The sequence below is a fragment of the Hippocampus zosterae genome, chromosome 10 (assembly GCF_025434085.1).
Source record: "Hippocampus zosterae strain Florida chromosome 10, ASM2543408v3, whole genome shotgun sequence".
NCBI lineage: Eukaryota > Metazoa > Chordata > Actinopteri > Syngnathiformes > Syngnathidae > Hippocampus > Hippocampus zosterae.
In genome coordinates this window covers 10,187,652-10,211,995 of record NC_067460.1, presented here as the reverse complement: position 1 = coordinate 10,211,995, position 24,344 = coordinate 10,187,652, and the positions used below count along the sequence as shown (strand labels likewise).

Below are 24,344 nucleotides of genomic sequence, written 5' to 3'. Positions count from 1 at the left end.
GAAGAAGAGCCGGAGACTTCATTGTTTGGCGTAGTGTGCAAGCGAGACTCAGAACAGAATACAGTGGTGTCTTGAGATATACATTCGATTTATTCCATGACCATGCTCGTCACTCAAAACACTTGCATCTCAAATCAACTTTCCTCATTGAAATGAAAGGAAATGCCCTTAATCCATTCCAACTCCCTACAAAAAAAACAACAAAACATCACTCTGTAATACAGCACTTTATAAAAGTATACAGTAAAGGTAGACTGAAACAGAAAGTAAAGAATGAAACTGTGTGACACTTTTTTTTTTTTTTTGTTGCTTCAAATCAATGGTCTTTGTGCTTCCCCTTCTGCTGTGCGTGCCTTGCCCACCGGGGGTCAGTATAAGACAGACATACCGATAAACACAGAGACAGTCACAGCTCCACAGGAAGTGCCAGTAAATAATCTTGGAAAATGACAATACATAATAGTTATATTATCTGTCTACATGTATTGCTCCACTATGTGTTCACATAGCCACTACGAAAGGGGTTATACCGCTCCAACTTTAATGCTATTTGTTAGCCTATTTAAGCTGGCAAACATTAAAGCAAAGTTATGTTTTAAATAGGCAACACGTAATTCTTTTTGATTTAGGTTTAGTTTGACAGTAAACTCCAACACATTAAACAGCTTGAAGCCTCTTTTTCTGCCCAACTGCTGCTTGCTGTCAAGTGAGTTGAGTTCACTGTCAAAATACAATGCTGCTTTCTGTCTATTAAAGTTGGGAACTTTAACACATTTTTGACTGGTCTTTGTTCTGCTTGAACCAAAACACGTTGAAATTCAACATAAATGTACCTTGCAAAAGGAGGTCCCCTTGCGTTGGATCTTACTCAGCACTGTCCTGAATCCTTCGTGCAAGCTTGCAGAGCACTCCCCGGGGACATTAAATCCTGCACCTAAATCTGATTAAAGTCATCTAAAATATTTGAAGTGTATCGATTGGGAGACCAAGTTTATTTAGAGTCTTTTTTCTGCTGCTTATTTTATGCTTCATTTGACAGAGGCCATGACAACAGCAACTCTGCCGACAAAAATCAACAATGAATCAAGTCAATTAGAAGCAAACCCTCACTCAGTTCCTTACAATTATTTTAATACATGATCTCGTGCATTTACATCCACACATCAAACTCAAGAAAACAAAAAAAAAAACATCTCGAGCTTCTCCCTGAGATGAGCTATGGTGAAGGATGTCTTAATGGTGACATCACAGTGTTGAGTCAAATATTTAAAATGTTTGTAAAAAGGATCGTCGAAAGCCGCTTTCCTAGTGTTGAAAATGTTCCTCCACCTCTGAGGTATGGACTCTTCAAAAAAGTACCTGCACTAGTTTGTAACGTGCGGACTAACAGACATCTTTAATGTCGGTGTGCTGCGTGAGGGGTACACTGTAGCCGGAGTTCCAATCTCTCTCAAAAACATTTCTCAGCTGTGATTGAACGTTGGGCTCCAGGGACGAGGATGCCGTCTGGTTGACCACTATGGCAGACCCTGCAGTGTTCACAAAGTAGTCACCCGACCAGTTGGATGTACCTGAAGAAATACAAGCAACTTAGCATTTATTTCATTCTAACTTACAAAAAACAACAACAATTTTGATAGTTTCCTTAATTATGAGTCAGGGAATACAAAACGAGTTGATTCTCAGGAAGTAAGACAAGGATAGAAAAGATAGAAAACTTAATGTTGATGAATGTCTGGGATTTTTTCCCCCACCCTAATGTTCTTTTATTTCTCTGTGCCAAGCTAGACTTCTTTCTCTTTTGCTTTTTGCAGTCCACTTGTGTTTGCACCCAGTGGTGCAGTGATCTAAGAGATCCACTAGAGGGAGTTGTGGTGTGTCTGTGTGTGGTGGGGCTTTTGCTTGTCACGTTTTTTGCATGACTGCCACCTACAGGACTGGAGTGGAATACGATGGCCACATATGATTTATTTATTTATTTATTATGAAAATGATCATTTGGCCTTGCTCTCTATTTGTATGGTTTCATGGCATTTTCCTAAAAATTTAGTCCAAATCTGGATCAAAAGAACCGGGATTTTTTTTCCTACATTTGCTTGTAGCGCTTCGCGAGCAGTGGGGACTTGTGGACCAGTGACCCACACTTCATCTGACACAACCTGGGGTCACTTTCAGGTCACTCAGCAATTTTCCCAACACCAGTCCTTAACTCAGTTGGCTCACAAAAGCTATCATGCCTTACCGATGTAAGCAACCTGGTCTGTCACCATGTACTTGTTGTGGTTCACCCTGGCGAAGGGGATCTGCTTCTGCCCGGCACTGGAGGGAACCACGAAGAGTCGCTGTTGACGAGAGAGACGAAATGGCTATCCTGATCTTGTGACAAAAATCCTGCCTACTCACTGCAAAAAAGCCATCTTACTCACCACCTGGATATCCAGCTTGGTCTTTGGGTCATAGAGTGACGCCAGCGATTTCAGGAAGGAGAACATGGCGGGCGGTGTATGAGACCAGCAGCTGATCAGCAGGCGCACTTGCACGTGCTTCTCGTAGGCCACCCGACGCAGCTGGGTGTCAATGTCTGCCCAGTACCTGCAGGGATGTTCAATATTTACAATATCAATTACTGTACCAGTGTTTTTGATTTTCATTACATTCTATGGGGGAAAAAATTGCCCCATTTTGAGAGCACAAAAATCCGCAAATGGTCTCATATTGGCAGAGTAGTAAAACATTTGCCACAAATAATAGTCTTTTTAAGATTTATTTATTTATTTATTTTTTAAACCTGTCAGCACAATGGATGCACCACCAGGCAGATTACACAGAAAAATGCAACTTGGTTTCGCAAGTTCGAAGTCGGAAACAAAAGCTTACAATTAGCCCAGCTTTTTCAATTCATTCATCCATCCATTTTCTCATCCGCTTATCTTCGCAAGGGTTGTGGGCGTGCTGGAGCCTATCCCAGCCGTCTTCGGGCAGTAGTCGGTGGATCCTGAACTGGTTGCCAGCCAATCGCAGAGCTTCTTTCATGATAAAATTACGATCTAACCAAATGATTGCATGTGTGAGTGCAGCCCGCTTTACCTTCTGGGATGTGAGAACTCCAAGGCGGGCATGTAGTTCATGACGGCGATGTAGATGAAACTCTTGGCGTCCTCCATCACGTTTAAGATGGACTCCAGGTCAGACGTCCTGCCGGCGGCGCAGAAGGACAGAGGGGAACTCTGATAAAGAAGAAATTGTTGACAGATGAACCAAAGCTAGCTCTACAAGAATTCTTAGACTGCACTGATTGGGGCGTCTTTGAAACTTCAACGGGCACACTGGATGAATACACAGACACTGTAACATCATACATCAGTTTCTGTGAGGACATGTGTCTACCAACGAAGTCCTTCCGCTCCTTCAACAATAACAAGCCATGGTTTACTCCCAAACTCAGGCAACTCAGGAAAGAGAAAGAGGCCGCATTGAGAAGTGGAGATCGGGCACTGTACAAACATGCCCGAAACCAATTGACAAAGGAAATTAACATCGCAAAGAGAAGCTATGCAGAGAGGCTGAAAAACCAGTTCTCTGCTAACGACTCTGCATCTGTATGGAATGGCCTGAAAGCAATCACTAACTATAGAATGCCATCCCCCCAAACAGTGAACAATAAGGGTCTTGCTAATGAACTAAACATGTTTTTCTGCCGATTTGAAAAGGACACCTCCATTTCCCACACACACCCACCTCTACCAGAAACCACTCTACCTACCCCCCCCCCCCCCCCCCGCCCTCTTTTTCTCCACTACAGATCCACGAACAGGACGTGAGACGGCTCTTCAAGCAGCAAAAGATCAAGAAAGCTCCGGGGCCCGACAAAGTGTCCCCCTCCTGCCTGAAAGTCTGCGCTGACCAGCTGGCTCCGGTCTTCACACAAATCTTCAACAGATCCCTGGAGCTGTGTGAGGTCCCATCCTGCTTCAAACAGTCTACCATCATCCCAGTTCCCAAGAAATCGGCAACATCGGAACTGAACGACTATAGGCGTGTCGCCCTGATGTCTGTGGTCATGAAGTCCTTTGAACGCCTTGTGCTGAACCACCTAAAGAACGGCACTGGACCCCTGCTGGACCCTCTCCAGTTTGCCTACCGGGCAAACAGTTCTGTGGAAGACGCAGTCAACATAGGTCTGCACTACATCCTCAAGCACCTCGACAGCACAGGGACCTACGCAAGGATTCTGTTTGTGGATTTCAGCTCTGCATTCAACACCATCATCCCGGAACTCCTCACCCCCAAACGACTCCACCTGGGTGTGTCCCCTACGATCTGCCAGTGGATCCTCAGCTTCCTGACGGGACGGACACAACGGGTGAGACTGGGAGCAACAACATCATCAATACGCACCACCAGCACTGGAGCCCCACAGGGATGTGTCCTCTCCCCACTGCTCTTCTCTCTCTACACAAACGATTGAACCTCAACAGATCCAGCTGTCAAACTCATAAAGTTCGCAGACGACACCACGGTCATCGGTCTCATCAAAGACGGCGACGAGTCTGCGTACCGCCAACAAGTGGAGCAGCTGGAGCTCTGGTGCGGCCGACACAACCTCGGGCTGAACACGCTCAAGACTGTAGAGATGATCGTGGACTTCAGGAAACATTCTTCTCCTCAGTTGCCCCTCGCACTATCCAACTGCCCTGTGTCAACCGTCGAGACCTTCAAGTTCCTGGGAATCACAGTCTCCCAGGACATGAAGTGGGAAGTCAACACCATCTCCATCCTGAAAAGGGCCCGGCAGCGGATGTACTTCCTGAGGCTGCTGAGGAAGCATGGCCTGCCACAGGAGGTGCTACGACAGTTCTACACAGCAGTCATCGAATCAATCCTGTGTTCTTCCATCACGGTTTGGTTTGGGGCCGCCACAAAAAAGGACAAAATCCGACTTCAACGGACAGTTAGGACAGCAGAAAAAATTGTTGGCACCGCCCTACCCACTCTTGAGGACTTGCACACTGCAAGAATCAAGACAAGGGCACGGAAAATCCTCCTGGATCGCCCGCACCCTGCCCACCACCTTTTTCAGCCACTCCCCTCAGGCAGACGCTACAGATCCATGCGCACCAAATCCAGTAGACACTTAAACAGCTTCTTCCCTCTAGCCATTAACTCCTTAAACAGTCACTGACATAGTCACTCTTCTTGCACCACAAAATGGTACTACAAAACTACTGGTTACTCTAAAATGGTTCAATGATTTTGTTGTTTACGATGATACTAGTGCAGCGTGTTATACCGGAGACAAATTCCTTGTGTGTTCTACATACTTGGCCAATAAAGATGATTCTGATTCTGATGATTCTGATTCTGACAACAACAAACACAAACGCAAAGTTTAGTTTGGTGTTGTTACTCACTGTCAAGTAGACGCTGGAGAGAGTGTTGTTAAGTGTCAGCTGAAGTGGCGTTTCTTTGTTGTAGATGGTGGAGAAGCTGGAGGGCCAAGGTGACGGGATGGACTGGCTCTCCCCCAAGAACCAGTAAGCCTCGAAGATCTTTTGCAAGTCTGCGGCCAGACAGCTGCAGTTGTACACGACCACGCCCATTTCCTTTACCTAACAATCACATTCAAACATACCTTGAGTGCGTCAATTTATAAACAACAGCATTGATTACACATCGAGATGTTCTTAATCTTTTGATTTCCCGAATTTTGATTAATATTATTTTAGCTTAGAGTAGCTAGTGACCGAGTTCATGTACTGTATACAATATTTACATTATACTGCCCCCAGGTGACCAAGGTACACACACCCAAAAGAGCAGCACAATGACGAGCGAATTAAAGTAAAATGTGGCGAAAACCTATTTTGATTTGTTTACCTTCCTCTTCCTTATGTCAATAGTGTATGTTTTTAGAAAGTACTGTACACTATTCTATAGGGCTATATTACCGATGACAACAAAGCACATAACAAACATTTTATTTCACTGGGGAAGGAGCAAAAGATCATTTGAGGAAGGAAACAAACTTGTATTTCAACGAATCAATGTATAGCTAAATATGGCAAAAAACAAAAACAAAAAAAACCCTGAAAAATAACATCTCCAACACAGACCACAATCCGTTCTGTGACTGGTTGACTTCCAAATTCCATTTTTACCTCCCATTTGAAGCAATGTAGTTTTGCCATCGTCAAACGTTAAGTATAATATTCAAAATTATCATATGAATGTGAATAGAAGTCAACCACTGTTTAATGTTCAACTGACACAAAACGCATTTACTCGCCCTTGAGCCAGGAGTGATTTTCAGAGCAATACTGACACCTAGCGTCATTTTGGAGGCACGTCTGGAATTAAGAAGCATGTACCTGTGTGAGGGATCTCCAGTCCATGTTGGCGCTTCCGATGTAAATGTGTTTCTTGTCTACCAGCCAGAATTTGGTGTGCAGAACCCCCGAGGTCAGCTCTCTCATCTTAACCATCCTGATGTCGGCCCCTAACACACACACACACACACACACACGCACACACAAGCACATTTTTTTTTCTTTTTCAGCTTTACAGTGGTTCATTTTGACCACCCACTTAAGCATGCCATCATCGGCAATTATTTTCCTTATTTAAAGGGGAAGTCAAGTCAAAGATTGTCTTCACAATAATATGACCCATGTGACCCCATTTGGTCTAAATTGTGAATAATCTGATAAAAATTGGGTTTGTGGAATATGAATTGAGGAAAATGACATCTCAGTGCCTTAGGGTCAGCTTAGGCACTGAGATGTCATTTTCAGTTGACAGCAAGTGGCAAAATGGCCCCGCCCTTTGAGATGGATGAAAAACAGGTGGGTTTTCTTGCTTAATTCATATTCCACAAATGCAATATTCATCAGAATACAGTCTTTAGACGAGCGGGTGACTGCAATGATGTTCACTATGTTTTATGCGACAGTCACCTGAAGCATTAAGCCGTTTGAGGTCTGCGGTCGGCTGACTGCCCTGTGGCGCGCTGACGGCGATGCGGACTGACAAGGCGCCCGACAGCTCGGCTAGGTTCTTCAGAACGTTCTCACCCTGTCGGGAAGACATTAGTGGACCGAGGGATGGACAGGAAAAGAAGTGTTCGCACCTGATCTGCGGTGGGCTCATGGGTGCCCGTGTCTTGGTTGGTGAGCGTCCAGTAGAAGGAGGCGATGTCGATACTTGTGCGGGCCTGGGCCATCAGCTGCAGCCATGCTTCGTAGGTGGAACCGTGAAACGGGTCGCTGGAGTTGAACCGCACGCCCTCGGGGATACTCTCCACGAGGGAGATCCTGAAGAAGTGAGAAAGAGGTTAGATCACATCAGATTTTTCACAGCTTAACTATTATGTTTTTTTTTAAGTTTTCAAATGTAGCAGTTTTCTTGAAAGCTGTATTTGAATGATATTTTTGTTAATTTTCAGATTTCCCCGGTTTTCTTGAAAGCAGCACTTTCATAGTTGACCAATTTCATTTTTTAAGGGAAACACTCAGATGTTGAATAAAGTCAAGTCAGCTTTTATTGTCAAATATGGTCTATGTGTATGTAACATACTGCACAGATGAAATTACTTTCCTCTCTCAACCACAGTGCAAACATGTAGTGCATTGAACACACACAGCTAAAATTTACATAAAATTACATAAGACATACATATAGAAATATGTTAAATAAAAATAAAATAAATGAACAAATAGCAACAACAGACAACCAAGGGCTCTTGTGATTATTGCATATTCATAGTGACTTGTCTTAAGTGCAATAATCGGATGTCAGATGCTGGGGGAGGGACACCGATTGAGGCAGGGGTAGACGAGGTGGGGGGGTTGTGCGGGCAGAACATGGAGGGAGCTTAGTCTCCTGACTGCCTGGTGGTCCAAGTTAAGTTTCCAGCATTCCAAACTAATCCATGACGTTTTCATACTGCAGTATTGGTGTGTCGCTCTTTTAGTGAAAAAAAAAAACACTTACAGTTGATCTATTTCTCTTTTTTTCTCCTTCTTAATAATTTTCTTAAAAGCAGCATTTTCCAGAATCTACCCGCTTTCTTTGCCATTTTCAGGCTTCCCAGTTACCACCGTACAAATGGGCATTTTGACTGCACCGTAACTGTCTGTTTCTGAAATTCATTAAATCGGGGTCTGTTAAAGCGAAGTTCCACTGTACTATACTTCTTGCGATTCCAATTTCCTTTGAGTCCTCTTTTCAAACCATATATGTGAACAGCATTCATTTTGATGCCGTTTTCTTACTTGCACGGGTCGGAGCAGGACTCCAAGCCAAGTTGCAGATCACCGCCGATTATCGGCGTCGCGGGGAAAGCGGCGGGTGCTAGCAGGTTGTATAGCCCCATGGCGGCGAGGAGCAAAGAGGCGGTGGCAGCCACTGCTACCAGACAACAGGAGGTCTGTCAGTAGAGAGGTCCAAAATGTTAGTGTGAGGCGACTTTTGAACCGGCGTTCGTCGACATACCGTTTGAGATTTGTTGTCCAAATCCGGCCGCCTGCGCCTGACATCCAACTGGAAAACAAAACCCTAATATTAGTCGTTGATGAAGATTTTCACACGATAGCTCAGTTCGGCAAGTGTCAATGGATGTCCTCCCCCTAGCCCAGTCAGATATACTGTATTCACTTTTGAAAGTACAGGTACCACCCCACTTAGAAGGCCTTTTTCAGGGAGGTAGGGGGGTGTCCTATTTATAGCAGAGGCAGCCAACTTTTATTCTCAAGGGCCACGTTAGTTTTTTTTTTTTTCAAAAACAGATTGGCCAGATCATTCATAGATACAATTTGACATTTTTAATTTCCATAATGAAATAATAATTTCAAATTTTCAATTGTATTATTGATACTTAATTTAATTAATTACCTGTATAGAAAATATATTCATTTTAGGGTTAGGGTTAGTTATTATTGTATTTACCACAACTTAATTATCCAAAAATTGAGTGCAGATATTTTCCAAAACCAATTTTAGGACCAAAAAAAACTTGATAATGTGCAAATGCCCTAAAGTGAAGTGTCAGGCAGGCTTTCTCGTGACGGTGGTCATTTCTAGGATAGAGTTTCAAAAAGCATTTCAACACAAAACCCGCTAGAGGCTTAGGAAGTTACATTTTCATGCAGTTCCAGGATTATTTAGCCCCCCCCCCCCCCCCACTATTACAAAACGTTTTCTCGAATTTCTCACTGACGAATAGAGATGCCATGCAGAAGTTGTGCACATCACAATTGCAAAACAATAACTTATTTTTTATGGTACCTTCTCATAGGAGACATCAATCTTCATCTTCACATGTGAAGTCGCTCTGCTTTGATGACAGAAGTCTTCACTTAAACAAGGGAGTGGGGGGAACGTGATGTAACAGCACAAATAAACACATGATCTCTCTCACTCGCACACACACACACACGACACACACACACACACACACACACGCACACAGAAGCTTCTAGGCCTCTATTCACTTCACACCACTTCTGAGTTCAAAAGAAAGATCAACAATAATTAATGTTTTAAAGTGATTATCAAGTAATAACAAAGAATAGAAGGTTTAACGTGTGTTTTTTGTTGTTTAAAAGTTGGGAAAGAGCGATAGACTTCCCTTTTTCTGATGTCGTCATTCAGAATAATCACATGTTTTGCATTAAATGTGCAGACATTTGCAGGTTTTTGCATATTTTCGCCGTGATTAACTGGAACAATGTGCATGTACTCTGATGTCTCTAATTAATATACAGTATTATGATAATTATAACTTTTAATTATGATATTTAATTACTGGCTGAGTTCGCTCTCTTGCGGCATTAAGCAACTTATCTTGCATGGTGTGTAAAAGTCCTGCAAAGCAATTTTTTGTTTTTTTTATGATTCGGTAAATTTTAATTTGACTTATTTTCAACATTCACTTTCAATTAACTATTATATTTTTTTTACAGGTACTACAATTTTAATTTTACATTGTGCACTTTTATGTTTTTTTTTTTTTTTGCTTTAACATTTACTGTTAAGTTACTTTTACACGTAGTTTAACTTCTACACATATTTCTTCCTTTTTTTTGCTTTTAGTTAGAGTTAAGCTATTTTTGTACTTTTTTGTGCATAAATATACATGTACCTAAAATTACTTTTACATTGTTTACCTTATTTTACATTGACACGTTTTTTAATTTTTACATTTCAAGAATGTATATTTTTGCTTTTACAATTGTTATTGTTACAATTATATTTAAACGCGAATTTTCTTTTCTTTTACGTGTACTTTAAGAATAGTTGTTACTTTTATATTTTTACATTTTTATTTACGTTCACTTTTTACTTTTAGATGCACATCTCATTTTCTTTTTACTTTTACAACTACCTTTTAAAAATAGTTCGACTTTTTTCTTACCTAATACATCAAATTAAAAAAAATTACAAGATATCAATTCTACTGCGTTCTACTTCAAAAGGAAAATTAAAAAAGACAAGACGTAAGACTAAATAGATCCGAATAATCCGAATCAATTGCTTTCATTCAGATTCGTTGGTTTTGCTAAGCCAGCACAAACACTCAGCCATAAAAAAGTTGATTCAAAACAATTTGACGCACCTGCTCTCAAGCTTGTCTTTTCACTGAAGTCACACACAGTAGCGTCGGTTTCTCCGCGTGACATAAAATTTCACCTAAAGTCACTTTCTCCCACGATTGTTAAAGATATTGGGTCACAACAGACGAGGGCGATGTAGCTTCAAACTGTTTACAGTGGTACAGTGCTTCTGACAGTCATGTGACAGAAGAAAGCCAATGAGGCGAAAGGAGAGTCATGTGACGCGCGAGGGCGCGTGGTTTTGTGCGCGTGCAGATTGCAAAATGACCTCTAGATGTCGCTGCAATCCCGCAGATGCCAGACTAAACCAACGATTCAGTGTCTACCAAGTGAATGAATTTGTTTGTATCAGCCCGGAGGCTACATAACTTTCTCCCATTTTTTTTTAAAGAAATGTCCACTTTCATACAACTGAACACATTAGAATACTGGGGGAAGTGGACCACATACCCCGAAAATGTAATGATGAAATCAATACCGACGTGTAATTAGTCACGCAAGTAGTAAGAGAGCAAGTCGGAGCAAAAGAGATGTTTTTGCAACAAATTAATCTAGTAGGTGTTTTTCATGATATTTCATTAGAAGCTAACCATACATGTACTTTACCATCAAGCATACATATTGTCTCGATTTGTCTTGTATTTATTTACTCCTTTTGACAGTCCAGATGGTGTCACCATTGAAGTAATGTACAAAAACTGCAGTAAATACACTTTAAACGACTGGCCCTTGGTGTGTGCTTGAAGTAATCCAGTAAACCTGTTTTAACATGTAAATGTAATAAGGAATGAAGAAATTGCAACATGACCTTGTTAAAAAAAACGCACAAGAAAAAAAATATCCCAGATTGGATGAAGTTCATCTTGTACAATAAAGTTGTATCCTATCCAATTTGTGTACTCTTTTGCAGGGAAGACACCATTGAAGGACTGTACGAAAACGCCATTGAAGCTGGTTCTACTTCTTGAAGAAGCTTGGTGAGGACACAAAAAAGTATATAGTGGAAGTATTTATATTACTCTAGTTTATTTGGCATTAAAGGATGTGTTACTTGGCGCCATGTGACGTCAGCTGTCGATGAAAAGGACGCCATGACGCCATCTTGGAAATACGATTTTTAATTTCTCCACTTGGTATCAATGAATGAATGTTGTTTTTGAATACATAATACAGTTCACCACATTCATCCACTTTGTTTAAAAGTAGATTAATAAAGAACATTTGTATCTTGAGCAGTATACAGCATTGTTGTGTAAATGAATGCAGTAGCCGATATTTAGTATAAACTGAAGTGTTTCTGTGAACTAAAAACAAATGCTGACATCTGAAACTAGCTACATAGTTATCAGGGTAGCATGCATTAGGCTAGATGATATGACTTTAAAATAAAATCTCAGATTAAATCCAAATTTCCCTACATATAGAAAAAAAGCAAACGAAAAAGTTGAGTGTCATAATCTTCCGCTTCAGGTCTTTGTCCAGCCTAAAGTCAGAATAGATACAGCTTTGTCACTATTTGAAACATTCCCTGGCTTAAGTCTTTGTTGCTGCTGAGCTCCAATGCAGCCTTCTGGATAGACTTTCCGTTGCTTTGTACTCTAAGATCTTGGCGTTGTCAACAGTGGCCTTAGGAGCAAGCCTTCCGCTGAATGGTTTCTCAAGAACAGATCCTGTTTCGAGATACTTGCCGTGGGTAGCGTAAATTGTGGTAAACCACGGTTGGGGACGATGTCACTTATCGTGTCAACGTCTGTGGGCAATAGAATAATTTGTTTCCAAAAACTGTACAGCTTAAACTGTCCAAGCCGCACTGCCTCACATCGGTCCAAATGACACCTGAAATGCAATATAAAAAAGGAAGTGTGTTGTACAGTGACTCTATGTTTTCAACAGCAGTCAGGGTTAAAAAGTGTGGAATGTGTGTCTAAGTAAAGTGAGCAGTTTTGTTGGGTGCTGGAACTTAACATTTGATAAGAAAGAAAAGAAATTCCAAGATTATCTCTTGAAAAAAAATGTACAAAAAAAAAATCCCTTCCCCCCTCCTGTTTAACTGAGGGTTAAAATAGGTACGGTGGGGCAGTTCACTTGACAAGGCCATGTGTGCCATTATCTATTGTTACAGACAATATGTGTCATCTGTGCTTCCCAGACTCATTTAACATTTATGACCACTACGAGGCCCAGTTATGACACAGTCATAAAGGGCCGACTTCCACAGTCAAGCTGAAGAACCCTCACTCGAAATAGCCTCGATGATGGATTCCTGTCATTTAGTATACTCTATTTATTGTAGTGTTTCTGTTATTTGCTGAACAATATCTAGTTTAGTAACACAGTGAAATTGATATTTTTAAGGGGTGATTCCAACATAACTTGATTTTTATAGTTAAGGTAATTAGTCCTGATGGTAAATTCCATGCAAAGTTGTTAGGGAGATAAAGTGACTCATTGGTGACGTCATTGAATCGATATCACTTAGACACCTGACAATTGACTTCCTGTTGTGTGTGCGTGTGCGTGCACACTCTCATTGTATGCAAGCTGTTTTATGAATAACGACGTGACGCCGTGGTAGGTGTGGTTGCATCCTGGAGCACAGTGGCTCACGAAGTAGGAACATGAACAAAATGCACTTGTGGGATGTCAGGTCCAGCAGGGCCTTCTACTGTACCATGAGAAGTACAAACCAATATTTACATAAAACTGTATTAGTTTATTCACAAAAGTGGATATATTTCCATTGGCTGCACTCCTCCCAGTATGTGAATGTGAGTGTTAAGTTTTTGTCCAGTCTGGTTTCAGCCTCTATGTAATCTAATTTGCTTGGCCTTCAAAATCAGGAGTGCTTGGCCCATAACATTTCAACTACACAGTGGTGTCTTGAGATACGAGTGACCTGACCTACGAGCTTTCTCGATATACGAGCTGTTGTTTGGCCAATTCTTTTACTAAAAAACACAAGTGCTGTTTGGCGATGGTAAAATAAATGCAACTCAGTTAAAAGCAAGCAGCACTTTGGTAGATTGCGAACAAGTCTTCTTTATTGCCACCCTCACTTGAATTTAACTGTCAACCTAAATATAAAAAAAGGAGAATGACACTTGGTGTATTAAAAGCAACCACATAGCTTTGCCTTTGCAAAGCCAACAAATGGTAACAAACAATACCAAATGCCATAGATGTGCTAATGAATTTAATTGGTGCCGTGCTTAACATCACAGCACCAATCTTAAGCATCGGATATTTGAACACCAACAATGGAGCAACACATTCAGACAGATCATATAACAATACTCACTGACAATAGTTATTTATGCTCTGCAAAGACCAACTAACCTTACTGTTTATGAGTTGTCAGGTATCCACCATGTCCATGTATATCCATGTCTGCAATATACCGCCCCCAGATGGTGAAGGTACGCACACCAAAAGTAGCAGCACAATGTCCATTTAATTGAAGCACAAATTGGACAAAAACTGTTCAATTCTTTCAGTGTACTAAATGATGTAATCGCTGTGTTTTATTGGTGTAAAAATTGACAGAGTGCTATTTTTCACATTATACAAAAAATATTACAAATTTGTTGTTTTGTTTGCGAGGCGTAAAATACCGCCCAATGACTTAAACTCATATTTCAAGGCACCACTGTCTTAGGAATGGGACAATATCCAATTCATCCTCACAGAGCCAGAGAGCTGGCCCTCGACAGGATCAGCATCTTCCACCCTCTGATTGGTTACGCAGATCAAGCCATGTTCAACCAGCACAACCCCGTAACGATTTGTCAAGCACCGACAGTCAAATAGCGCCGACATTCTTCCCATCAAAATCAGTGTTGCTACACACGTGCTGCCGAATAGGCCTAAGAGTCAAGCACAGACTCTTCGACAAATGTTGTGGCCAAAACGCTGAAAACGGTCCACACGAAGGAGAACAAACACAATATGACAAAACAAAAGACACAACCAACAACAAAAATGCAGAGCTCTTGCAGACGGCTGCCAGCTATGGTGCCATCTTGAAGTTACAATATATGGACAACAATTGATCGCGGTTTTAAATCAGAACTGGGCACTTGGACCTGCAATGTAAATCCCCCCTCTTACACTTGTGATAAATGGCATGAAATCCTGATGAAAGGTTTGACTCGGTCAGCCTTGCAAATAGGTTATCTGTCAACCTTCACCTGATGCTGAACGAGCCGTCCGATTCCCCCTTCCAGCCCCCACTGCAGCCCACTCCCCCACCATATGTTTCACCGGTGTACCTCCTACCGTGTTCCCACCTCCCTGGTCTCAGAGTCCAGCTCGCACAGAGAGTGGGCGGAGGGGGTCAGAAAGAACTGGACAAGTGTCAGAATCGATTCCTGGTCACGTGGAGTGCACTCGAAATTGCTCAAAGAAGTGAGCTGACACCTTGGGCCTTGTGGGTACTCGACGGAACGGCACCGACAGGAAGTGGACCACCCTGACATAGAGCTGGAGGGACCCCAGGTTTAGGTGAAAAGATCATAGGACCAACACAACCTCTGAAATAAAATGTGAGCTGGCTTGAGTTTTGAAGGACCATATTTGGGTGGGATGGAAAGAGGCGGGTGGGTTCCAGGACCGGTGCAGTTGTTTGGACTTTTGGACCAGTTACAGGAAAGCGGGGATTGGCCTGAATGATTACAAAATAGAAGAATAAACACATAGGCAAGAGTAAAGGTACAGCTCTTTAGTACAAAGAACAGGGAGACACGTAAAGTGCAGGCCCCCTCGACCCCCTTACAAAGTTGGGTAGAAATCGATGTTGCATTTCTCACGTAATCTTGCTTGCGAAGTCCATTCCTAATCATTACAAAATGATGGATGCAGTCCTGTGTGCAGTATGGATGTTCTCCTCATCTTTGCGTGGGTACTCCAGCTTCCTCCCGCATTCCAAAAATAATGATCAGTTATTGTTTGAGTACATGTGCCCTAAATTTGACAAGTACCCAGACCAGGGTTCGTCTGAATGACAAAGTTGGCTGGTATTGGGTCCAGCTCCCGTTTCCCCCCCTCCCCCTTTGTGCTCTCACTTTAAAAAAATAAATACATTACTGTGCACGTACTAAGAATATGGAATCAAAAACATTTGCAAAAGTTAACAATAGTGAAAAAACCCCAAATAAATAAATAAATACATAGATAACTAAATAAATAAATACCAAACAAAGTGGAAATATTAATATGTTCTCTTTGTGGAATGAAGGGGTCCAGAATCACCTTTGTACAAGCGTTCAAGGAAATCAATGTGTGTGTGTGTGTGTGTGTGTGTGTGTGTGTGTGTGTGTGTGTGTGTGTGTGTGTGTGTGTCATCCTTCACACAAACAAATGACGGGAAAAAAAAGGAAAAAAAAAGCTTTCCTGGTAGTAGAGTTAATACGTGCATTTATTACACAAACCAACACAGTGTGAATTTTAACATTCAAACTGTTTGTTTGTTTGTTTGTTTTTTCCATTTACCACAAAGTACTTTGTTCGTGTGACTATTCACTGAGGTCCACATCGAAACTGTGTCCAATTGGACTTTGGGAGGCTTTTCATTTGATGTGAGTGTGTGTAAGGGGGTCCGATAGAGCAGGTAACTGATTACCCAACGGTCGAAGCGGGTGCGGGTGGACAGAGGCGGGCCTGGTCCTGAACTCTTCAGGAGTTTTAACCCTCAAATCTTTTACACGGCTGAGGATTTCCTTTACATTGTTGGGCTAAGACTCAAGAATCACAAACACGGCGGAGGTCCACCTCTTAAAGGAGGAGCCCATTGGCCGCTTTGGCAAACAGGATTTGGAGCCTCGGGAGGGTATCAGGTGACAAAGATGATTTTCTTTTAAAAACACCTTTTAGTGAGATCATCGTGTCTGTTCCCACGTTTTACCATCCAGAATGAGGAAGTGAAGCTCCAGTGAGGTTAAGTGAGCGGGTTGTCATGGCAACCCCTTTTAGGTCACTATCGGCGCCCTTATCAGTCCCAATGTCATCAATCTCTGTCACATTCCACTATTTTATTCTTTTGTAATCACGCATGGGCTGTCCATTCCGGGATGTCCTGTGCTGTGATTGGTCATTCTTACTTCCTGGTGAAACAGCAAGGTGTTCGTAGTGCATCAGGTTTAATGCTCCTGTTCATGTTCTAATGGGCTTGAATTTCAAGCACTTATCTTTTTACCTCCGATAGCAATGAATTATGGGTAATATGTGGAGGCACTTTAAGGTTCCACCATTTTTACGGTGGATATAAAAAGTCCCTACACACCTCTGTAAATACAAGGTTTTTGTGATACTGTATCAATGAGATCAAGATAATTATTGCAAAACTTTCTCCACTATTTAAGTAGCCTAGATCCTGTACAACTCAACTGAACATTTGTTTTAGAATCTTTTTGAGAGGGCAAGTAAACAACTGAAATCATCTAGTTGCAAAAGTCTGCACACCCTCTTCTAACCCCAGTGTGATTGTGTTCAGCTGTTCTTGTAGGCTCGTCCTGGCTTTTTTTTCATTCTTGACCAGATTTGGAGCTGATCTTGCTTACACCACTGTGCTTCATTGCAGGTGTGGCATTCTGTTGGTGATGAGCAGTTTTGTGTTCGTGCTGAAAATACCTTATAAAATTATGCCCAAAGATGAAACATTTGTTTCATCGGAAAAAAACACAGTTTCCCATGTGTGTTTCAGAGATTTTCTTCAGACCATAATATGGTGAAGGCAGCCCAGTAGTTCAGTGGTTAGCGCATCAACCTCACAGTGCAGAGGTACCGGGTTCAATTCCATCTCCGGCCTCCCTGTGTGGAGTTTGTATGTTCTCCCCGGGCCTGCATGGGTTTTCTCCGGGTACTCCGGTTTCCTCCCACATTCCAAAAACATGGATGGCAGGCTGAAATTGCTCCTCTAAATTGCTCCTAGGTGTGAGTGTGAGCGTGGATGGTTGTTCATTTCTGTGTGCCCTGCGATTGGCTGGCAACCGGTTCAGGGTGTCCCACGCATTCTGCCCGAAGACAACTGGGATAGGCTCTGGCATCCCTGCTCCCCTTGTGAGGATAAGTGGATCGGAAAATGGATGGGTGGATAATATGGTGAAGCATGTTGGTGGCAGCATCATGCTTTTTGGGGCTATTTTTTTTTCCAGCTAAAACTGAGGCCTTAGTCAAGGTGGAGGGAATTTTGAACAGGTCATAATATCAGTTGTGAACACAAAACCTTCAGGCTATTGCTAGAGAGAAAATCAGGAAAAGCTTACAAAAGAATCTGAAATGTACACAATACAGTAAAACTCCACATGTTTGAGTGGTCTCTTATTGTGGGTCGACCAATGCACACCTGAGCAAAAAATCATGCTGTCTAATCGGCATCTTGATATGCCACACGTCTGGGCAAAAGAAAAATGCTCACTGACAGATTTAGACAGATTTGTGAGTAAATGGCCTTTTGTGGACACAGAAAAAAAAGTCTTAGCTCTTTGAGTTCAGCTCATTAAAAATGGAAGCAAAAAAAACAAAAGTACTGCGTTGATTATTTTTGTGAATATTTACAATGTCGTCACTCTATATCAAGAAGCAAATGTAAACAGCCTATATGTCATCTTTACAAGCAGCTGACAATGAAATTAACTACAACAGTGACTTGACACTTATACAAAAGTTAACAAATGCAGCAAAATAGTCTGCACATATATTTTGTGGATCATATTGTATGCATTGTATATCATTCAGTTTATGTACGGTGAAACCAGTGTCATGCTGAATTCATCTGGAAATGGAAAAGTGGAAAAGTTTCCTGATGTCAAGACTCATAATGTACATCGTGTATTAGCTTAGCGTAACAGTTCAGATAATAGTTTATTATTCTCATTCATCATCCGGCCTCTTGCGTAAAGGGCCGTCCTCCTGTCACATTATTGATGTCTTTCCATCTTTTCCCCATATGTTTCTTTCCCCTTGCTCGTTGCTGGCTTGAGCGTGGATGCACTAATGTGAGGCGATGATCTTTTACTGCCACTATACCCCCTCCTTCCCTCCACCACCACTCAACCCCCTTTAAAAGTCACTCTGTCGTCCCCTCTTATCAGCACGGCGTCCCGGCCGAAAGCCCCTACGCCCGCCCCACCTGTAGCGCCCGGGCTCATTACTCATTAACCAGGACTTCCTTTATCAAGCCCAGACAACCGGCAGGTCACTGGCCGACCCGCTGCGTTCGCTTTCGGGCGCGCCTCAAAACTTCGGTTATAGTTACAGGAGGTGCAACCTACTGTAGTCCTCACAAGCTTATGTTCTCAAACATCACATCCATCCATGGAGAATTTGATGTCAGTATACGGGGTGTGAAGGAAGGTACCCCCAAAAATGGCCAAAAGGAGCATATGATAGCTGATTTGCACCAAAAAATCAGACTTTCTTTTTTGGCATGGTTTCTTGAGATGTTTTTGTACTCATGATAAACCCATCACATTTATTGTTGCCAGGTCAAACTGGCTTTACTGGCTGAATTTTCAAATAATTCTTGCATTTCATTTAGTTTCTGTGCTTTATAGTGAATCATCCAGAGTGTCCACCGCACTCTATCCACATGCTGCAGTGACCAAAACAAATCACACTTTAGTGTTGCCCATCTCTCTAGTATATGTGCTTTAAATACGGTAGCAATCAGACAAAATCTCTCGGACAAAGTTAAGGAGCTCTGGAAATGGACATAATTTACCTAAAAAGGATTCTTTGAGTCGGCACGTTGGTCAACTGCTTAGCACCTCTGCCATTTGGTTAGCACGTCGGCTTCACAGGGCAGAGGTGCAGACTTCGATTCCGGTATGTGGCCTCCCTGTGTGGCATTTGCATGTTCTCCCCGTCCCTGCGTGGGTTTTCTGCAGGTACTCCTGTTTCCTCCCACATTCCAAAAACATGCACGGTAGGTTCATTGATCACTCTAAATTGTCTCTAGGTGTGAATTTGAGCGCAAATGGTTGTTTGTTTATGTGTAACATGCGATTGGCTGGCAACCAGTTCAGGGTGTACCCTACCTGCTGCCTGGGATAGGTTCCAGCACACCCGCGACCCTTGTGAGGATAACACGGATCCTCACAAGGATCACAATGTATGGAAGAATGGACCCTTTGAACCAAATTGGCAGACTTTCTGTGTGTATTTTGGCATGCCTCCTTGTAACTTTTTTGGTGGGTCTATTCATGAGACTGTAGCCAAGTCAAACTGGCTTAGGGGGCTGAATTTAAGAAATTTTAAGAGGTGCACCCAAGATGTATCCATCCATCCATTTTCCGAACCGCTTGATCCTCACTAGGGTCGCGGGGGGATGTGGGAGGAAACCGGAGCACCCGGAGAAAACCCACGCAGGACCGGGGAGAACATGCAAACTCCACACAGGTAGGCCGGAGCTGGAATCGAACCCGGTACCTCTGCACTGTGAAGCCGACGTGCTAACCACTGGACTACCGGGCCACCCTCCCAAGATGTATCAATCCCTAAAATGTCAGCTTCAAACCGAAATGGAAATCTTCTCATGTCTTTCTGGACATAGCTTCTTGAGACTTTTTTTGTGGTTCTATGCATAAAAGACACTCCTACCGTAGTTCATGTTGCTAAGAAAAACTGGCTTCGGGGATGAATGTTCCAAAAATCCAGGTGCCATTGAATTTTAACATGGCAGCTAGAAACCCAAATGGCAGACTTCGTTTATCTTTTCGAGGGTGACTTCTTGAGATTTGTGAGTCTACTCATGATGATGGCGCTACCAAGATCCATGTTGCTCAGTAAAACTAGCTTTGGGAGTTGAAGTCTCCAGATGTTTGGTCAAGCTCTGTCCATGTGGCAATCACATCATACATTTTTGCCACTGTGCTCCACCCACATGCAATAACCAAAACTGTAATCTTTCCCATTTGAGTTTTTGCCCATCTGTCCAGTAAAGTTGCTTCCAATTTTGTATCAATCAATTAAAACCTCTCGGACCTGCTTGCTTTTTAGGACCCTTGGAAATGGCCAACGTGACTCTAACACAGTGACTTCAAACCAACATGGCACACCTCCAGTGTCGTTTCAGGCACGGCTTCTTGAGCCTTTTTTTTGTAGGTCTCCTCATGATAGGCACCTCTCTCAAGTTTCATGTATCGAAATAAAATTGAGTTTGGGGCCTGTATTTAAAAAATACAAATAAAAATCAAGTCAAGTACAACTTTATTGTCAAATGTGCTGTATGTGATACATACAGCAAAAATCAACATCTAGCCATAGTAACTATTCAAATAACTCCAATTCATTGTTTATTTTATGAATAAACTGTTCAAATGTCATTGAATGCCCATCACCAGTGCACATTTCATCAACTGTCATTCTCCACAAACAAATATTATATATTAACAAATATCATTATTCATCACAGTGATTATTTATACAAGGGAACTGTGTAAATAATCACTGTGACGAATCATGGGCTTCTCCACTGTGTGATGTCACATATCGGGCATCCTGGCATACACAAAAGCTAGTCGGGCATTCGGCACTGTGACCTGATGGTGCTCGAGATAACAATCCCCACCCCCACCCCCACCGCCCACGCCATGCTGCTCTATTACTGCCCATCAAGTCTGTTTGATGTTAATGGCCGCCGACTGGAGCTGAACGTCTGCAATTATCCACACTCATGTGGCCCGAGAGTCTCTCTGGTTAGTGCCTGAACCGAAATATGAAAATAAAGGCAAGTTGAGTAATCATTAATCCGTCAGGTATGTCCCGCGCCGGCCTTATCAGACGGCAGTCTGCCGAGATCGGGATTTTGAAAAGTGGGGCGTCTGATTGGTTGAACCTTGAAGTCAGTTGTGAGGGGTCATGTGGGATAAGACAGGGTAGACAGGGTGGGCAAACCTTTCTGCTCCAGAGCCACATTTGATTATGTTTTCTTTGTTCTTGTTGTTAATTGGCCAGATGAAGCACATTGTGGTTAAATTGAAATAAAATGTTGCTGTGAAATATGTCAAAAATAAATTAAATAATGAAAGTGTGTGTGTGTGTGTTCTTTCATGACTTCCATGTTGGTCTCACACACGCACACATGCAAATATACGGCGTATGGAGGGGAAAAATTCAGACTAACTAAAATGGCATTTCCGCTGTGTGCGTGTGCATGACTTTTGCGTCGATGTTGGTGTCGGTTGTTGACAAAATCCAAATAATCTCATAATTTCACGCAGGCACAGACACACAGATGCATTCACACACACCCATCTTCTCTGGATCAAACAAGGGCGAGGTTGGGGCAGGGTGAGTGTGAGGCTTCCAACTGATCCCATCAAATCTATCAACTGTGTGTGTGCGCGCGTGTGTGTGTGTGTGTGTTTGCACAGTAGTAAAAACCTGAAAGAATCCCCGCTTTACCTCCTCCCACCTCCCCCCAACTTCACCTCTTTCTCCTCCATAAACCCTCCTCTCCCACCACCGCAACCTCCCAGGACACCCAGGTGTGACTTCACGCACACACACACACACACACACACACACACACACACACACACACACACACACACACACACACACACACACCAAGCTATATAAACTGACATACATACATTCATTTTTTTTCTCTTAATTGTGTGTGTCGGGGGAGGAGGGGCTATAGGGTATGGTGGGCCAGGGGTGGCACCCCCCTGCACTGATAGATAGAGCGTGTGTTATTAGCTCAGTGCCAGGTGAGTCTGTGAGTAAACACAGCAGACAATGGATCCAGCCCATCTCCTTCTGTCAGTCGGCCTCTGTCAAAGCGGGCCATTGTTCTGAGACTCCTCTGTGTGTGTGCGTGTGAGAGAATATGCGCGCACGCGACAACATGCAGCAGCTCGCATGCGATGACTCAATCCGGTTTCGGGCATTAGAAGCCACGCGTCTGTCTTTTTTCGGGGAGAGACGCTGTTTGAGTTAAGCGCCCGCCGCTTGCGTAATGCATGTCGCCGACCTGCTTCAAATTCCAAAACCGCACAACAAAAAAAATCACTTGACGGTAGCACCCCTTCGCATGCAAGACTCAACGCTCTATTACCGGCTCCAGAGTCGGCCTCAGCCTGGGCTGTCACTTACTGCCACTAAATCAATGTTTGACAGTTTTAGTTTTCTGTCAACAGCTATTTCACTAAACCATCTCTAGTACCAAAACAAGCAAAAGAAACCGTTATTTACCTATAGACTCGCTCTCTCTATGTCTCTCCCTCACTCTATCGTACACAACATTCAGAATTCTGAACAGGCATGATATAGCAGGGATTCAGGGTAAATTAAACACACAAAAAAGGAAAAAGAAACACAATCAATCAGTTTTAGTTGCATTCACCCCGTTTTGCTACAGCCCACTACTTTTCTGATGTGGGGCTTTGCAAATTTTTTGAAAATGTCAAAATGTCGCCAGGCATCCACGGCAATTACAACCTGTTTTGTTTTTGCCCACCCTATCCCCTGTGTTGTGTCACAACCATCCGTTTTGTTTTGTTTTTCCTGCTGTGACATACAACATGATTGTCATGGCCGCAAGGAACATAGAGTATACGTAGCTTGATGTAGAGGCCTCCCAAGATAGAGGTGTCAAACTGATTTGTTGTGAGCCATATTGTAGTTTCCCCCAGAGAGCCATTATGGCTGTGAAACCATATACATGTTTAATTGTCATTATCTACCAAAAAAAATAATAATTGAGGGATAACTTTGAAAATCAGAAGACACAGTAAAAAGTTACAGTGATCCCTCACTTATAGCGGTTAATGGTGGACTGAGAATGAGGAAAATCCGCAAAGTAGGTACCCCTCCTGTACAGGTGTATGAGTATATATATTTATAAGGTCAGATGTAAGTATATATGCATGTAGAAATAAATGCTTGTTGTAATTAACATTATTTAATTATATATATATATATATATATATATATATATATATATATATATATATATATATATATATATATATATATATATATATATAAGAGTTAGGTTAGGTTAGCATATAAATAACAAAATAAGTAAACATATGTATTAGTACTGTCCCGGTATATGTTGCACTATGTGACTCGCTGTTGTTTTGCTGACTTTCGCTGCCCCTTGCGGACTTTTTGCCGCCTTTTCGCTACTTGTATTTATTTTTTAATGAATATCTTTGAAAAAAACGCAATGCACCGAAACTGCGAAAAGTGAACCACGAAGTAGCAAGGGATCAACCTATTAAGATATCAGATTAAGATTAAGATATCCTTTATTTGTCCCGCAATGGGGAAATTACAATCAGAATTCAGAAAGGAAAAATGCTGGGTAGGGAGAGTGGAAAAAAAAAACCACGCTCGAACTATCCTCTTCTGAGGATAATTTAAGTCCAGGATAAAAAAAAGATCCAAGCACATAAATAAAATGACTTGAAAGCACATACTCAAGTTACTGTAAAAAGGTTTGGTAACCCCCCCAAAAAAGAAACCGTATTTAAAAACATTTACTTATTACACACGACAGATTACAAATGTTGGTAGATTTTTCATAAAAATCATGTAAGTTGATGCACATGATTTGCTTTCAAGAACCACATAAATTGATGATCTGGGCCTGCTTCGAACCAAAATGGTGACTTCTTGTTCAATTTCCTGCATGGCTACTGGAGACTTTTTGAATCGTGCTATTATGGCAGACTTTTCCACGCAAGCCTTCACTTGCGAGAAATATTGACTAAAAATGACCTGCAC

The 24,344-nt window shown here is 42.2% G+C and overlaps 1 protein-coding gene and 2 long non-coding RNA genes across 3 annotated transcripts in view; 2 read left to right on the top strand and 1 right to left on the bottom strand.

The window, feature by feature from the left end:
• Window positions 1-24,344, top strand: part of LOC127608751 (uncharacterized) — a 210,188-nt gene that overhangs the window by 41,818 nt on the left and 144,026 nt on the right. The gene's annotated exons all lie outside the window — the stretch shown is intronic.
• Window positions 1,115-10,795, bottom strand: pld3 (phospholipase D family, member 3). The gene is made up of 12 exons (XM_052078045.1): window positions 10,601-10,795; window positions 9,283-9,347; window positions 8,491-8,538; window positions 8,271-8,425; window positions 7,127-7,310; window positions 6,954-7,071; window positions 6,369-6,496; window positions 5,412-5,609; window positions 3,088-3,227; window positions 2,427-2,592; window positions 2,243-2,342; window positions 1,115-1,571 (listed from the first exon to the last, which is right to left on the bottom strand). Exons 1-12 carry the CDS (start codon window positions 10,674-10,676, stop codon window positions 1,384-1,386), a joined length of 1,566 nt encoding a protein of 521 aa, XP_051934005.1. The 5' UTR covers window positions 10,677-10,795; the 3' UTR covers window positions 1,115-1,383.
• The window catches only part of LOC127608757 (uncharacterized), a 42,827-nt gene continuing 29,564 nt past the window's right edge, over window positions 11,082-24,344 (top strand). The window contains exons 1-2 of the long non-coding RNA XR_007964326.1: window positions 11,082-11,164; window positions 11,521-11,587. This is a non-coding gene — a long non-coding RNA (uncharacterized LOC127608757). The remainder of the gene's footprint in view (window positions 11,165-11,520; window positions 11,588-24,344) is intronic.

Excerpts from the sequence above, each read along its gene's own strand:
- pld3 (XM_052078045.1), bottom strand. The coding sequence starts at position 10,676 with ATGTCACGCGGAGAAACCGACGCTACTGTGTGTGACTTCAGTGAAAAG. Across the intron at positions 6,497-6,953 it reads CAAACGGCTTAATGCTTCAG|GGGCCGACATCAGGATGGTT; the intron begins GTGACTGTCGCA and ends TGTGTGTGTTAG. Across the intron at positions 2,593-3,087 it reads GAGTTCTCACATCCCAGAAG|GTACTGGGCAGACATTGACA; the intron begins GTAAAGCGGGCT and ends ACATCCCTGCAG.